The sequence below is a fragment of the Phymastichus coffea genome, unplaced genomic scaffold (genome assembly GCF_024137745.1).
Source record: "Phymastichus coffea isolate CEN01 unplaced genomic scaffold, Cenicafe_Pcof_1.1 PCOF00029, whole genome shotgun sequence".
NCBI lineage: Eukaryota > Metazoa > Arthropoda > Insecta > Hymenoptera > Eulophidae > Phymastichus > Phymastichus coffea.
This window is the reverse complement of record NW_026706840.1, coordinates 2,910,643-2,927,251: the sequence shown is the minus strand read 5'-3', so window position 1 is coordinate 2,927,251 and position 16,609 is coordinate 2,910,643. Positions and strand designations below refer to the sequence as shown.

General features: G+C 43.4%; 1 protein-coding gene across 1 annotated transcript; it reads right to left on the bottom strand.

The window, feature by feature from the left end:
• Nucleotides 1-15,047: 15,047 nt before the first annotated feature.
• Nucleotides 15,048-16,109, bottom strand: LOC131663026 (piggyBac transposable element-derived protein 3-like). Its single transcript, XM_058933080.1, has one exon. It carries the CDS (start codon nucleotides 16,107-16,109, stop codon nucleotides 15,048-15,050), a length of 1,062 nt encoding a protein of 353 aa, XP_058789063.1.
• Nucleotides 16,110-16,609: the final 500 nt, after the last annotated feature.

Below are 16,609 nucleotides of genomic sequence, written 5' to 3'. Positions count from 1 at the left end.
ATTTCCTCCTCCTGGAGCGTCCATACCCAATTTTCTATTTCTGTCTGAGTGCGGTCCATAATTGCTGTTTGTTCGCTTGCGTTTACCTTCTTTGTAAAATTTACAGTTATGTTACGCGGGTGCGAGTGTTGTATTATAATTCGTACGCCGAATGAAAAAATAATAAAATTTTATTAGCCAACACTGGGCTTGATCAACGGTGTTTTACGAATTATTTGCCGAAAGATTCTTCGCTCGTTAGTACGCAATATAATTATCCTGCCTATCAGACGCACTAACTGTTTGTTAGTACGGCTGTGTGAGTTAGTATTTAAAATATTGTAACGAGCGTTGCGCGTAATCACCAATAACCGCAGTTAATAATATTAAAAAAAACACATTTACGTTACGACAATACGATGTCAAATAAAATTATTCAATTAAATTAATTTTGTTTGAAAATTGCCGGTGTTAGTTTTCCCCGGGCCAACGGGTATAATATTATTTGCGGCAACTTTCAAAATTCGTTGGTGTTTACGTTCAAGAATCTTTCGGTCGCACTCGCACACGTTCACAGCTATTATTTACAATTTTTCGCCGCGGCAGGCCTTCGCAAGCTAGCTAACAGGCTTTATTTACTAACGTGGCCTTCGGTATCAAGTGCGCACAACAACACTTGATTGCCACCTGGGTCGCTGGTTGACTGGGCGCGAGTTTACTACTGAGAACCGGTGTTTTGCACTATCAAAAACACCGTAGGTTCTTTAACGTTGGGCGCCATGTAACGGGGTAAAACCGTTTAATTATTTTATGCGCGCGAATACACTAAAAAGGACGCGCGTAGTTAATTATGCTCAGTACGCAAATCGGAGAGCATGTAAAGATAGTCGCCAGTCAACCAGTAAGTTCTCTTATCGAAGGGAAAGTGAGTGGAAGCTATGAGATATAAGTGAATCAAAAGAAAAACATTTGTTAGTAATATGAACTAGATCTTTTATTATTCCTTATAATCTACAGAAGGTCGGCCCGCGCGTTTGTTTACGTTGACGCTCGCTCGTCGGTAACACGTATTGCCGGGACGCTCGCTCCTCTTTGTTATTAGAGCCGTTACATGCACGCATCGAATATTAGAAATTAGTTATAAATCATGCGATCGCGATCGCGAAATTAAGCTGGCCAGCTTACCTTATATTTGCAGGCGATCGGAGAACACAGCGATAAATCGCACAGCGCGGAACAGTTTTTAATGTTTGTTTTGCTCGCGGGTCGCGAATGCGCGCACACACTGGTTTCGCCCTCGATGGCGAAACCTCACACACTCTCTCTCTCTCGTCCTGGTCTCTAGCTGGCGGATGTCTGGCACCTCGGTGGCAGCTGTCACGGTTATCTGGCACTCTCGGATATCGCTGATCTGGCGTGTAGTCGTCAAAGGCACGTGAATCGGCGGCGGTAATAGCGAAAGCGGGCGGACACAACAACGGTCAATGCTTCACTGGTTCAAACTCTATCGCGCGCGTTCCGTCTGCTCGCGTGTCGAATTCCTTCGTTACCTATTTCGTCCCCCCGGCAGGTGCTGCCCTCACAGGCAGCAATTAAGCTAAATAATCAGCGCTAATTTGACGTTTACCGTTTAATATCTATGTGAATATGAATGAATAAATGTAATATTATAATAATTATTTTATAAAAATTTTTAGAACAATATATATATTCGAAAAATTATTATGAAAAAGATGTGTAAAAATAATAATATTTCTTGGATTAACTGTATGTTAATCCGTGAATTAATTTGTATATTTGTAAAAAATTATATCACAAATTAATTTATAAATAATTTTAAATTATTTTCTGAAATAATTCAGAATCATTTGTTGCGTTAGTTTCGAGATTAAAACCTATAATATTTCTTGGATTATTGGTACGTTAATTTGTAAATTAATTAGTGCATTTTTACAAAAATCATATCAAGAATTAATTCAGAAATAATTTTGAATTATTTTCTGAAATAACTCGGGTGAATCGAAATTTTGCATTTTCATTTAATTCAAAAATTAATTCAGAATTAATTCAGAATCATTCCTTCCGTTAATTTCGAAATTAAAACCTATAATATTTCTTGGATTATCGGTACGTTAATTCGTAAATTAATTAGTGCATTTGTACAAAAATCATATCACGAATTAATTCAGAAATAATTTTGAATTATTTTCTGAAATAATTTGGGTGAATCGAAATTTTGCATTTTCATATAATTTAAGAATTAATTTTAAATTAATTCAGAATCATTTGTTGCGTTAGTTTCGAGATTAAAACCTATAATATTTCTTGGATTAATTCAACATTAATAAATGATTTAATTTATGTATTTTTACAAAAATCATATCACGAAATAATTTTGAAATAGTTTTAAATTATTTCAAGATATAATTTTAGTTTTATTTTGTAAATTAATTCATGATTCCTTTCAAAATCCTTTCTAAATTAATTCATGTATTAATTTGTTTATTTTTACAGGAATCATTACCTGAATTATTTTTAATAGAATTTTAGAATATTTCTTTGTAATATTTCATGTATTAATTAAGAAATAATTTTCTTTTCTTAGAAAATTATTTTTATATTAATTCTTTGCGTTAATTCAAGAATTAATCCAGTGAATTAATTCATGCTCTGTGGGATATGCCAATTTTCATTTAGAAAATGGCCTTTGAATGGTAAGAGTGTATAAGTGGACCCTGGTTGTTTTTGAAAATAATATAATCTAACGATGTATATAAATCAAGCCTGGAATGTATCTTTTAGAGTTTTAGGATAGGATTATTCTAGCTATAACCTCATGTGATATGGGTAATTCTGAGTCCAAATACGGTTTCTACGCCAAAAATTACTGTGGAAGATAAGTTACCACTTATTCTATAACAATCAGCACTTCATATTTTGACCGGATAGCGGACTGGTGATTATAGATAAATAACTTTCAACACAACACAGATAATTATCCTTAACTTTGCAGTGATTTATTAATACATAACTCAAATAGAATCTAAATATTATACTCAAGACTTAATAAGACAAAGAATAATTTCGAGAATTACTAATGCAAGCTTTAGTCAAATCAGATTGCAAGCTGCGTGCTCGCACACCGTCGACACCGTATAGCTTATAGTGGTCGAAGTGCCCAGCAAGACCGTAAATACTTAATTCGGTAAAGCCTATATAATTCTTACAAATAGGTATTCAATAACAGAGGTTCATTAAATGTAAATTAGTATAAAAAATAATCTTTTTGAACTGCACATTTCAATGCTCGCGTATATTTACAATATGGAGTTCTTAAGAGCAGTAAAAATAATTACTGGATTTCAAAATTATTAGGCAGCTTAGATAAATATCTCGAATTCCGAGCATTTACTAATATGACTTTACATTCAATTTCCCTAAAGCGTCTAATTATTGTTTCTTTACGTTCACCTTCAATTTGTTTAATGTGATGAACTCCTGAGAAAGGATCTTCTGGGAACGTATTAAAAATACGTATTTGGACATACGCTTTCGAATCATGTTCTACTATATTAATTATTTTTCCGTATTCTCCTGAAGTTAACCCGTTAACGTCCACAGGACACATTTTTTAAGTTTGAGTTTGAATTGTTACCTCGCAATGAATTCGAACTCAAATAACTTAAAACTAACCGTACCCTATGTTTTCGAGGGTGCTCTTTTGAATGGTGATGATCAGAAGTCGAAAAAAAAGATTTCTAACCTCTAAAAAATCAAAATTAAAAAAAAAAACGTGATTTTGAAAAAAAAAATTTTTTTTTAACTGATTTTCTGGAGCCTATACATTTTTGTATCGGTCTAAAACCGGTTAGAAAGGTGTCCTCGATATCTGAACTAAATGTTAGGATGATGACATTTATTTGAATAATTTTTCATCTAAGCAAAATGGCGGCCGAAATAAAAAAATTTTGTTCTAAACTTGATAAATTTTTTTCTCAGAAAGTATAGGTGTTAGCAAAAAATTTATAAGAATAAAAATATCTTAAAATCGGCTAAGAAATACTCTTAAATTTTTGCAAAACGTTTTGAAACAATTTTTGATTTTTGAAAATTTCAAAAAAATGAAATTATAACGAATCGTTTGTATATTCGTTATGTCTCTCTCTCTCCAAGAAGCCAGCAACTAATATATTTAATATTCATTATAAATTACCATATTGCTTGAATAATTACAGCATCACGGACGTCAGCGAACTGGTAAGCGACGCGACTCGCGTACGATAATCGATATCGACTCGCGGCGCGGACCTCGTGGGGAGACGCTTCCTTGCGAGGAGAGAGAGAGAGTTTCAAAAAATTGACACAGTCCGTTTTCGACAATTGACGGGCTAACGTTTCTCGCGCGAGTCGAAGCCTGCTGCGGTCACCCAGCCTCACACGTGCCTGTGTACGCTGTCACGCCAGAAAAAAGTGCCATTAGGAGTCAGCCAGACGAAAACAAAGCGAGCGTGCGGTAGAAGCGAGCCCGCTGTCGCGTGCCCTTGATTTGCGGGTTAGGACGGAAGTGCGAGCGGCTTTACTGTAAGTACTAGATCAAGTACCTGGCCTCTCTCTACACCGCTCTCTCCTTTTTCACGCTAACTGAACCACGCATTTACGCCCGCCTTTTCTTTGGTGCTCGTTACGTCGTGGCCACGGTTGGTACCGGCAATCTCTCTCTCCGCGAACGTGCAGTCACTTTTATACATTTGTCATATCCGAGACGAATAAGTGCGGTTTGCCGTTCGCGAACGTCCAGCTCCTGACAGGCGAATCCGCTGTTACATGGTTCGACGAGGTTAAGCGCTGTCGCTCCCTCGTTCGAACGGTGCGCGCCAGTTCGCTATCGCCATCGTGCACAGCTCACAACAGAGCGAGTGCTTGCGCGACCTTGACCGCGTAGCGCGTGCGCAGTTCCGTTCGCTTCACTGTCAAGCTATTGCGAGTCTGTTTGCGTTACGATTAACTTTGTTCATATCGATCGTTTTGATAATATGTATTCCTTTGTTGCTAATTAAAATTTACACGCATCCACGTTTAATCATATTTGAGTGCTTATTGTTTGCCGACTCCCCGTTCCTTGCATTGCGATTGTGTATGCGACTGTACACGCCCGAATCTCTCTCTTTGGCCGTCGCGCATCTTCACACGTAGCCTACGACACTCTCCGCGGGCCAAGCTTTCTGACTGAAAAGGAGGCAACTGAGCTGCTGGACCCAGGACGTTCGGTGCAGGAGTGCCGATCTGCTCTGGAGAGCTATCCATCTACTTTTCCGCGGTTACTTTTATATAGCGTGTCCCGCTCAAGCGAAGCTGAGCAGGAACCCCGTTATATTTTGGCGCCCAACGTGTTCATCAATTTTCGTGTGACTTTGCTGCGATATCCTTCGCGGAAAATTTAGAGAAACGTACGTGTGGTAACGTAAACACAACAAATCGACCAAGCTAGTAACAAAAGCTGCTTGCGATATCAATAGTGTTGAGGAATTCAGAGTGTTTACGTCGTACAGACACACTCGGCGAGAAAAGCGTTCGAAACGAAAACCGCTACCCAAGCGTATGTTTATATTAATGCGTATTGTCCGAACATTCTCAATTTAAGCGTTTGCACTATATATTACGTATATAGTTACTGCAAATATAAGCGATTATTTTGAATTTTACTGTGTATGCATGTCAATCCTGATTTATATTATATATCGCCATAATTCATAGCGACTATAACATAATCCATAATTATTTAGAACGCGCATATAAATCAAATAAATTCTAAATCAAATAATATAAAATTATCTAAAAAGAAATACAAGAACCAAATCAAGAGTCATAACAAGAAATAATAATTAATAATAAATAAATAAAGTATAAATAATTAACAAATTAAACTAAATTAAAGATGAATAACATTAGCGATTTAACAATATTTAAAGATGAAATCGATAGCAAAATTAAAGATTGGATAAAATCTTTACCCAGCGACACGTTAAATAACATTTTAAATGACCTTGAAATAGATAATAACGGTTCAATGTATGAGCGCGCTAATAAACTTTACAGACGACTACAAGGCGATTATTCAACGGATGACTTCATGGAAACAATCGACAATTTAACGCTAAAAGCGAAAGAAAGACGCGATAAACTATGGGTGACGCTGATGCAATCAGAAGTCATACCGGAATCTTTACGCGACGATCTTAGAATTATGGCTGAATTGAATAAGGAAGAAGATTTTGACAACACGGATAACACCAACGATGAAGAAGACAACATACACAAGGACATGTCGTTAACTCCAACATCTAACACGGCACAAATTTTAACAAAGGAAACTTTAATAAACAATACGATCGCGGGGAGCACACATACGGCACAAACAATGACAACAACAAGTTTTGTCAATACAAGGCCGAGGACATCGACATGGGAGAACAGATTGACAAGCGAAATATCACAGACACCGGAGAAAATGGTATGGTGTTTGCTACCAACAGGGAAAACGCAGCACATACCAGAATCTACGGCTAAAGAGCTGAAAGAAGCCATAATTGCTGCGACTATGCTTCAAGAAAAAGTCGATAACATGGAAAACGACTTATCAAGAATGCAAAGCGTGAACGCTAAACTCGAACACAAAATCGAGTCTCAGCAACAACAAATAAAGTCGATGTCAGAAACTATCAGTAACTGGAAAGCAACAAGACAGGACAAAAATGTGAATTTTCGTGATACCTACAGTCTTATAGATCCAGAGTACGATTTAACAGTAATTGAAAAGTCAAAACTGAATCCGAATGCAGCTTTGTTTTCGTCAACGAGAAGATCGCAAATAGCTACCAACAGAACAAGCATACTAAGGAATGCAATACCTACTGCAACAGCTAATGCGACAAGTACGCAAGACCTTCGGCCTTGCGGAATGACTTCTACCCCCGCAGCTTCGAGCTGGGGAAGGGGGGTCCTAAGAGACGAAGCGTTTTCGCTCTCGCATGCTACGGGATCGCAACCAACAAATGCGACACGGCAAGCGACCACTAGTCATGGACTTCCAAATTGGAGAACAAACGCTAACGGCTTCGACAATACACGAATTCAAACAAGAAACCTGGGAAAAACGGTCAGAGACTGGAAAATCCAGTTCTCCAATGACTCAAATACCAGCATTGAGGAATTCCTGGAGCGTGTAGAAGAAAACTGCTGTTTAGACCGTATCACGGAGGATGAAATCCTGGATTCACTATCTACGCTTTTCAGAGGTCAAGCGCTCCACTGGTACCGCCTCTTGAGACCAACATGGAATACCTACCAAGAGTTTCGAGACGCAGCGCTAACCGCCTATAGCAAGTCACGTCGGTACGGCCGAAACTTGTCGGTGGAAGCGCATTTAAGGACGCAAGGACCTGATGAACCCGTGAGAGATTACCTGTCAGCCCTACATACGATTTTCAGCCGCTTTGAGCGACCATGGAGTATCCTTGACCAAGTGGACTTGGCAATAGATAACATGGTTCCAAGACTCAAGAAGGAGCTAAAGAAGCAGCAACACTCCATCGCATCGCTAGCTCAGCTCCTCCATCGAGCACAAGAGGTGGAAATCGCGGAATCCGATGAACTTTGGAAGCCGCCGCCGTCTCCAGAGCAGAGCTTGCTCCCAGAGGCCGCATATAAGCCAAAGACCAAGACAACGACGAAGTCAAAGGCGAATATCGCTTCAATGGCGGAAACTTCGAGTTTATCGGATGCCGAGTTAGAGAAATCTCTCCACAATTACCTATTGAAGAAATACCAGGAGCTTACAGTGTCTTCGCCCAAAAGCCTGCCCATCGCTAGTGTGGATACTACTCCAACTTCAACGAAAGCTGCAGCACGACAGTCACCTACTTCTCCACGAAGAGGATCCGATTCTCGTGGCAGAGGGGGCAGGAATGGAGGGCGATGGAATGCTAGAGGTGGTCGAGGAGGTGATCGACTACCTGGAGGTCGAGCAAGAGTTATCACACCACGCTCAGACAAGAATAAAGATAAAACTCCTGGACCAGACGCAGATAAGTTACTCTGCTGGGAGTGTAGTTGGCCCGGTTATACTAAGGCTACTTGCCCTGAATGCTCGAAAAATGAGCCTGCAAAAAACGCAGACAGGAGCGAGTAGACGGGGTCCCTATCGCTCCCCTGATTCCGAGGGCCTCATCAACTAACGCCGACTCAGGAGACCGTCAGGCACAGCAATCAGCGAATGTCGTCCGTTCGCCGGCACGGAACGATCAAGCGATTACGCTTCTGCCAGACCAAAGTACTGCGACGTGCGCTTTAGTTGAAACGTACCCTCGGTGGTGGCTACCAGTACAAGTAGGCCACTTCACTTTTAGAGCACTTTATGATACCGGTGCTTCTCGAACTGTCTTAAGCCCCATTGGCCTTCAAATAGCTGCGGCCCTGGACCGTCCGGTCACATTGTACGACGGCCCAGGAGCGCGCGCTATCGATGGACATTACGTGCCCATCATTGGCAGTGTTCAATTACCATTTTCGGTCGCGGGAGCGTCTTATATGATAGATGCCCTTATTTTAAGCGAAGCCGAGTCTGAATGTACTCTAGGAGGAGACTTCATTCGTGCGTTTTCCGCTTGTCTTGATCCCGAGACGAATACCTTACGGGTAAAAGGGTGTGATCAACACGTGTCACTTACCCTCTCGTCTTTGAGCGTTGATAGTCCGCTCGCTCTGTCCGCACTTGGTATTGCAGAGATTACTCCAGAGCAACGAAAAGGGATCGACCGAGTAATTGAGGAGATACTGCCGGAATCAAAGAATGGCCACATCGGATGTACTTCATGGATTTCCCATGACATTGACGTTGGAGATGCCCGGCCGATCAAGCAGAAATACTACCCTGTTTCGCATGTTATCGAAATGGAGATGCATGCGCAGGTATATAAGATGCTTGAGGCGAAGATAATTCGGCGTTCGAAAAGCGAATGGTCGAGCCCTGTCGTTATGGTTAAAAAACCAGACGGTTCGTATCGCTTTTGCGTAGATTTTAGAAAGGTCAACGCAGTGTCCAAAGTTAGCGCTTACCCGCTTCCTTTCATGGACGTGATTCTGCGAAAACTGCAGCACGCTAAGTACATTAGCGCTCTTGACTGCTCTGGGGCCTTTCACCAGATCCCTCTTACGGAGCGATCCACGCCGATTACAGCATTTACTGTCCCTGGCCTTGGGCTATTCGAGTTTGTGCGAATGCCCTATGGAGTGGCTGGAGGACCAGCTACCTTCCAAATGCTGGCAGATATGCTGATACCGCCTGAGATGGAGCCCTACGCCTTCGCATATATAGATGATTTAATCATAGCCACAGAGACCTATGATGAACATCTGAAATGGCTCTCGTGTATCCTTAATCGGATCAAAAAGGCGGGCCTAACCATCAACTACAAGAAGTCGCGCATCTGTATGACAGAAGTTCGCTACTTAGGTGTTTTAGTCAACAAGGATGGGACTCGTCCTGATCCTGAAAGGGTTCGTCCTATTTTGGACTATCCGCCGCCACAGAATCTGAAGCAATTACGCAGATTCCTTGGCATGGCGTCATGGTATCGGAAGTTCTTGCCCGATTTTGCGAGCATAGCGGATCCGCTTACCTTATTAACCCGAAAAGACACTAAGTACGAGTGGACTGAAGCGCAGCAAGACGCCTTTGAGCGCATCAAAGGACAGATCGCCACTGCCCCAGTCTTGGCACGGCCCGATTTCGCGGCCCCATTTATAGTCGAATGTGACGCAAGCGATTCAGGACTGGGCAGCGTTCTCCTACAACACATTGGAGAAGAAGACAGAGTGCTCTGTTTTGCCAGTCGAGCACTCAGCGCTACGGAGAGGAGGCTCTCAGTAACAGAAAAAGAGTGTCTCGCAGTAATTTGGGCGATTGAGAAATTTAGGCCTTATATAGAAGGTTATCATTTTACCGTGATAACCGATCACTATAGTCTGAAATGGCTACGAGATTTGAAGCATCCGAACGGTAAGCTTGGACGCTGGTCGTTGATCTTACAGTCGTACAGTTTCGATATAGTGCATCGCAAGGGAAAGTTCAACGTCATTCCAGATGCCTTATCACGGATGCACGAAGAAGATGGCACGACTACTGCCACCGACTTAGCATCGCTCTCAGCGCTAACTCCAATCAAAGACCCTTGGTATTTGAAATGGGTTCAAAAGGTTCGAGAGAATCCAACCGAACACCCATATTGGAAGTATAGCGGAGATAAGCTATATATCTACAAGCCAGATCCTCTAGTTGACGATCTGATGGGCGCGGACGAGGACGCATGGAAACTAGTGCTCCCGCGAGAACGCAGAGCTCAAGTGCTTGTAGAAAGCCACGATAGCCTGACAGCAGGACATCTAGGGCGATATAAGACGCTAAAGCGAGCAGCGCTGAAATATTATTGGCCTGGCATGAATAGAGACGTGGCACATTACGTCCGTAATTGCCTTGTCTGCCAACAAACCAAAGTGGAGCAAGTCGCTCCTGCAGGTTTAATGGGAAGGCACATAGTCTCTCGGCCATGGGAAATAGTGGCAGGCGACACTATGGGCCCTTTTCCAAGGTCAGCGCAGGGTCACGAACATCTTCTCATTTTTGTTGACCTCTTTACTCGCTGGATAGAGTGCATTCCACTACGCAAAGTTAATGGGAAAGCGATCCGCCGCGAGTTAAAGGAGCGAATCTTTTTGCGATTCGGAGTGCCTGATAAGTTTTTATCGGACAACGGTACGCCGTTTAAAAATAAACTGGTGGACGAATTCTTGGATTCGTTTGGCGTAACGCATAGCACCTGCGCGCCATACTCACCAAAGAGCAACCCGACTGAAAGAGTGAATCGCACTATCAAAACTATGATTAGTGCGTTCATTCAAGAAAATCACGCCACCTGGGATGCTCATATTGCGGAATTCGCTTTCGCTTACAACACGGCGATACATGAAGCGACGCGCGCTAGTCCCGCTTTCCTTAATTACGGGCGGCACCCCGAACTCCCCGATACCAAGAAAAGGAAGGAGGATAGGGACCGAGTCCGTAACCTTGAAGCCGCCGCCGTGGAACACTGGCACACAAGGATGGAGAAGCTAGATGATTTTCGCGCTGTCGCTAGAGAGAACACTCGAATCGCGCAAGATCGCCAAGAGAAGTATTACAACGTAAAGCGAAGAAGTGTAGAGTATTGCGTGGGAGATAAAGTCTGGGTTAAGAACCGCCTACTCTCTTCAGCAGCGATGAAAATAGCTGCTAAGCTGAGCCCGAAGTTTGCGGGACCTTTTGTCGTGACCGCTCGTCTAGGCCTGAACTCATACCAATTGAGCACCGAAGAAGGCCACGATGTGGGTAAAGTTGCCGTATGCGACTTACGACCTTGCCACGACGAGGATCAGTGTCCGGACGCGGACCAAGAAGTAGAAGAGGAACCTAAGTCCGAAGAAGAGTTTGACCTCAACGATCTGTTTTCTCCAGTACCCGTCGAGAGCGCGTCTAAACCGAATAGGTCGGAAAACAGCGAGGCGAACGCCGGACCGCGGAAAAAACGCGGCCGACCGAAAGGCAAGAAGAGACCCGCGTTGCGTGCGAATCCGCCGTCACCGAGACGACTCCGTTCCAACCGAAATTAAGCGACTCAATTGCGCCTTATTTTTGTTTTTTTTTCCTTGCTTTGTTTTGCTTATGCTTTTACTCGATCTACTGTCTTTTCAACTTCTGCTTTGCTGCTTTACTCCGTCGCTCTCTAATGCTTGATCTTCTCCTGCTTGCTGGGTCATCTTGATAGCTCCAAGAGATACTACTTTACCTTGGGATTTTTCAGATGGAATCTACGCAGCAGAACTCCGAGGGAGAGCCCCAGCGAGTCGTCGCTCCGGCCGAAGGCGCTGTCGCTGAGGACGCGGTCGCCGAAGCCGCGATATGCGTCGAGGTCGTGACCGACGAAGGCGAGAAATCGCTGAGCGCCGAGGCTGCTGTCCCCGGGGGAACGCTTGAAGCGACCGGGGAAGAGGCCCTCGACGTTGGAGCCGAGCCCGCTTCGCCGCCTGAGCTCCTCCGACTAGCCCCTGAGGCCGAAACTCTCGACGAGCGAGTGAGGACGCCCGAAGAAGAGGCGAGCACTGAGGGAGACTCGGAGGTTGCCGCAGACGTCGCTTCGTCACCAGCCCAGGACGACACCGAGTCCAGCGACGACGCTCCCTTCCCCGTCTATGGGCCAAGGGCCCTTAAAGAGGCCTGGGAAGAACTCTTCCAGCGGGTGAAAAGCGCCCGCGCTGCCCGTATTGCCGCCAACCTGGAGGAGACCGCCGTCTTTACGGAAGCGGCGGACTTCATCCGCGTCGTTGGCCCCGAGGCAAGGAGGGTCGCTGGCGAGTACGCTGCGAAGATCCAGCAGGAGCTGGACTGGAAAGCGTACGTCGCTGACGTCCGTACTGAATGGCTGGCGCAGCGCATGGCCGAGGAGGAAAAGCGAGCGCTCGCTGAGGCCGTCGAGGCCAAGCTGCGGGAGGTGGACGACCTCCGTGCCCAGATGAGGCAGCTGGATCGCTTGGCGGTGGATCCCCGTCGCCATGCGCTCCGTATCTGCCAAGCCGGAAGGCCCTGGGACACGGAGTCTACCCCTGACCAGGCGGGACCATGCGCGGAAATGGTCGTCGCCCAGGCTCCGGCCAGGCCTGGAGGCCTGACCCAGAGCTTCGCGCGGGGCACCATTAAACGGCCACCCGGCCACGTGGCCCTCAAGAATGCGTTCCGCACGGAACCGTGCGGAAAATGGGACGGACCGCGCGACGACCTCATAGGCGTAAGATTCTGCCGCATGTGCGGCCTGACTGGCGTCGCTCGCTCGACTGACTGCCCGAACTTTTCGCTCCACCCGCTGTGGTTGTCGGAGCAGCAAGCGCAATACGCCTATACGGCGAATGAGCTGCGCGCCCATAAGGGCAGCAAGTAAGCGTTACGCTTCGCGTACACGCTAAAAGCGAGTTTCGCTACCATGTTTTGTTCCTTTACTTGATTGTTACGCGGCGCGCGTAACGCTAAGCGAGGGCTGTGCCCCTAATCAAAAAAAAAAAATGTGTATTATTTTTGTTATACCTTATACTACATATGTAGCGAATAAACGCCCGTTTTTGTAAAGGAGAGAGTTACTCTAACTACCTTACCCTTCCTATCCTTTTGTGGTTGCGCTTATTCCGCCCCAATATGAAGGCTCGCGTCTTAAATTTTCCCTATGGAGTAAATAAACTCATACGCATGCAGAGAGAGAGACTAGGTTTCGATCTGGTACCCACTGGCAACCAGCGTCTGGGGAAGGGGGATATAACGAATCGTTTGTATATTCGTTATGTCTCTCTCTCTCCAAGAAGCCAGCAACTAATATATTTAATATTCATTATAAATTACCATATTGCTTGAATAATTACAGCATCACGGACGTCAGCGAACTGGTAAGCGACGCGACTCGCGTACGATAATCGATATCGACTCGCGGCGCGGACCTCGTGGGGAGACGCTTCCTTGCGAGGAGAGAGAGAGAGTTTCAAAAAATTGACACAGTCCGTTTTCGACAATTGACGGGCTAACGTTTCTCGCGCGAGTCGAAGCCTGCTGCGGTCACCCAGCCTCACACGTGCCTGTGTACGCTGTCACGCCAGAAAAAAGTGCCATTAGGAGTCAGCCAGACGAAAACAAAGCGAGCGTGCGGTAGAAGCGAGCCCGCTATCGCGTGCCCTTGATTTGCGGGTTAGGACGGAAGTGCGAGCGGCTTTACTGTAAGTACTAGATCAAGTACCTGGCCTCTCTCTACACCGCTCTCTCCTTTTTCACGCTAACTGAACCACGCATTTACGCCCGCCTTTTCTTTGGTGCTCGTTACGTCGTGGCCACGGTTGGTACCGGCAATCTCTCTCTCCGCGAACGTGCAGTCACTTTTATACATTTGTCATATCCGAGACGAATAAGTGCGGTTTGCCGTTCGCGAACGTCCAGCTCCTGACAGGCGAATCCGCTGTTACATGGTTCGACGAGGTTAAGCGCTGTCGCTCCCTCGTTCGAACGGTGCGCGCCAGTTCGCTATCGCCATCGTGCACAGCTCACAACAGAGCGAGTGCTTGCGCGACCTTGACCGCGTAGCGCGTGCGCAGTTCCGTTCGCTTCACTGTCAAGCTATTGCGAGTCTGTTTGCGTTACGATTAACTTTGTTCATATCGATCGTTTTGATAATATGTATTCCTTTGTTGCTAATTAAAATTTACACGCATCCACGTTTAATCATATTTGAGTGCTTATTGTTTGCCGACTCCCCGTTCCTTGCATTGCGATTGTGTATGCGACTGTACACGCCCGAATCTCTCTCTTTGGCCGTCGCGCATCTTCACACGTAGCCTACGACACTCTCCGCGGGCCAAGCTTTCTGACTGAAAAGGAGGCAACTGAGCTGCTGGACCCAGGACGTTCGGTGCAGGAGTGCCGATCTGCTCTGGAGAGCTATCCATCTACTTTTCCGCGGTTACTTTTATATAGCGTGTCCCGCTCAAGCGAAGCTGAGCAGGAACCCCGTTATAAAATTTCAAAAAAGTTGAAAAAACATTTTGAAAAAATTCAAGAGCATTCCCTGATTAATTCTAAGATATTTTTGTTCTAATAAATTTTTAGTTAAACTGCATAGTTTTGAAGAAAAAATGTGTGAAATTGTAAAAAAACTTATTTGTATATTCAATATAATGAGCAACAAATAAATAAAAAGGCCGAACCAACGGGATTTTCGGTTCTCTAATTGTTATGCCTGTTAGCCGGCGATGGTACATCACCGTTGTCCATCTCTTACCACGGGGAGGTCGACAATAGAAAGAGACATTTTCTTTTTTTTTGTTTTTTGCCTTGTTTTTTTACTTTTTTTTTTATTTTTTTTTTGTTTCTCGCCTTATTCAAATTTTTTTATACTTAAATGTTTTGGATAAAATCTGATAACTAGATTTAATTGAAACTTATAAAATTATTTATGAAAATCAAGGAAACATGTAGAACAAAAATATTTTTGGCAATCAACGTAAAATTGTTGTGTTCTTTTAGAACATTTTGTGAAGTTGAAACATTTCTTTTTTGCCATGACTTTTTCGTGTGTGTGAGATTGTCTATTATTGGTTTCATTCAAGTATTTTGATGCTACAGCTAGTGCAATGTCTTTTATGGTTACAATTTTTTTATCACACACCAAATTCTTGAGTACGGCGGCATTTGTAATTGATCCTTGAATAATTCTCATTAAAGCTACCCAAGTCCACTTTTTCGACCTAATACACGGCAACAGACTGCTACAGTAATAATCATGTTGGTCTACTCCACCCATAAAATTGTTGTACAAATTGAAAGCATAAGGACAAGGTATTTCAACTTTACCATGTTCATCTTTAGAATATCGTTTTGCTGAAGACAATGGAGTAATGCCAGCAGCCGTCGAGAGCAATGAGACAATTTTAGAGTCCATGACTGATATGTAGTTGACACCACTATTTTTGTCATGTTTCACAAAACATGTTCCTCTCTTTGATTTATTATTAAGATCAATAGTGACTCCGCTTACTCTATTTGCTCTCACAGTACCTGTAGCTCGAAGACCAATTTTTCGTAGATGAACGAAAAGATCTGGTGAACTGAAAAAGTTATCGAAATAAATGTGATAACGACTGATCTTTCTTGGTGACACAGTTGTTAGGAGCCTCTGGAGCATTTGTAGAACAACGCGGTTACCCAAAGCACAATTTCTTAAATTCTCTAACTGCTTCGAAGGGAGATGGTTTGATCCTTTCCCACAATATATATCAAAATCAAAAATAAATCCTTCTTTATTGCAAATAGCCCACAGTTTCAAACCAAAACGTACAGGTTTACCTTTCATAAACTGCTTCAAGACTGTCCTACCATAAAATTTGATCATACATTCATCAATTGATAAAGCTGTGGAAAAAATCGCAAATTGTTGGCAGGTTTTTCGAAAAATATCTAAAGGAACACGTATATCTAAAGGAAGCTCTATCATTTGCATTTTTGTCTTCATTTTTTGATAGCTTTATTTCTGATTTTATTTTTTCAAATTTTTGACGACTCATGGCTAATTTTACTAATTCGCAGACTAAAAAAGGATTATTTGATCAGTAATCTCTCTGACTTTTTCTTGAATTAAAGATCGATAAAATAATAATTCCTAAAAATGTGTTCAAGTCTTGTAGAGTAAGACCACCACCATTGCATACTGTTGCTTCTACTTTAAATGACGTCACTCGCATAGGCCGTTGAGTCAATTCAAGTTGTATGCTTTACATACGCATACGCGTGCGCACGTGTATGTATAACTCATAAAAATTAAATGAATTTTTTTTTATGCAATGTATGGCATGTATGGAATGAATGGAATGTATGGCACGTATGGCATGTATGGAATTTTTACGCGTGCACACGTGTATGTATAACTCATAAAAATTAAATGAATTTTTTTATGCAATGTATGGCATGTATGGAATAAATGGAATGTATGGCACGTATGGCATGTATGGAATT

Excerpts from the sequence above, each read along its gene's own strand:
- LOC131663026 (XM_058933080.1), bottom strand. The coding sequence starts at position 16,109 with ATGAAGACAAAAATGCAAATGATAGAGCTTCCTTTAGATATACGTGTT.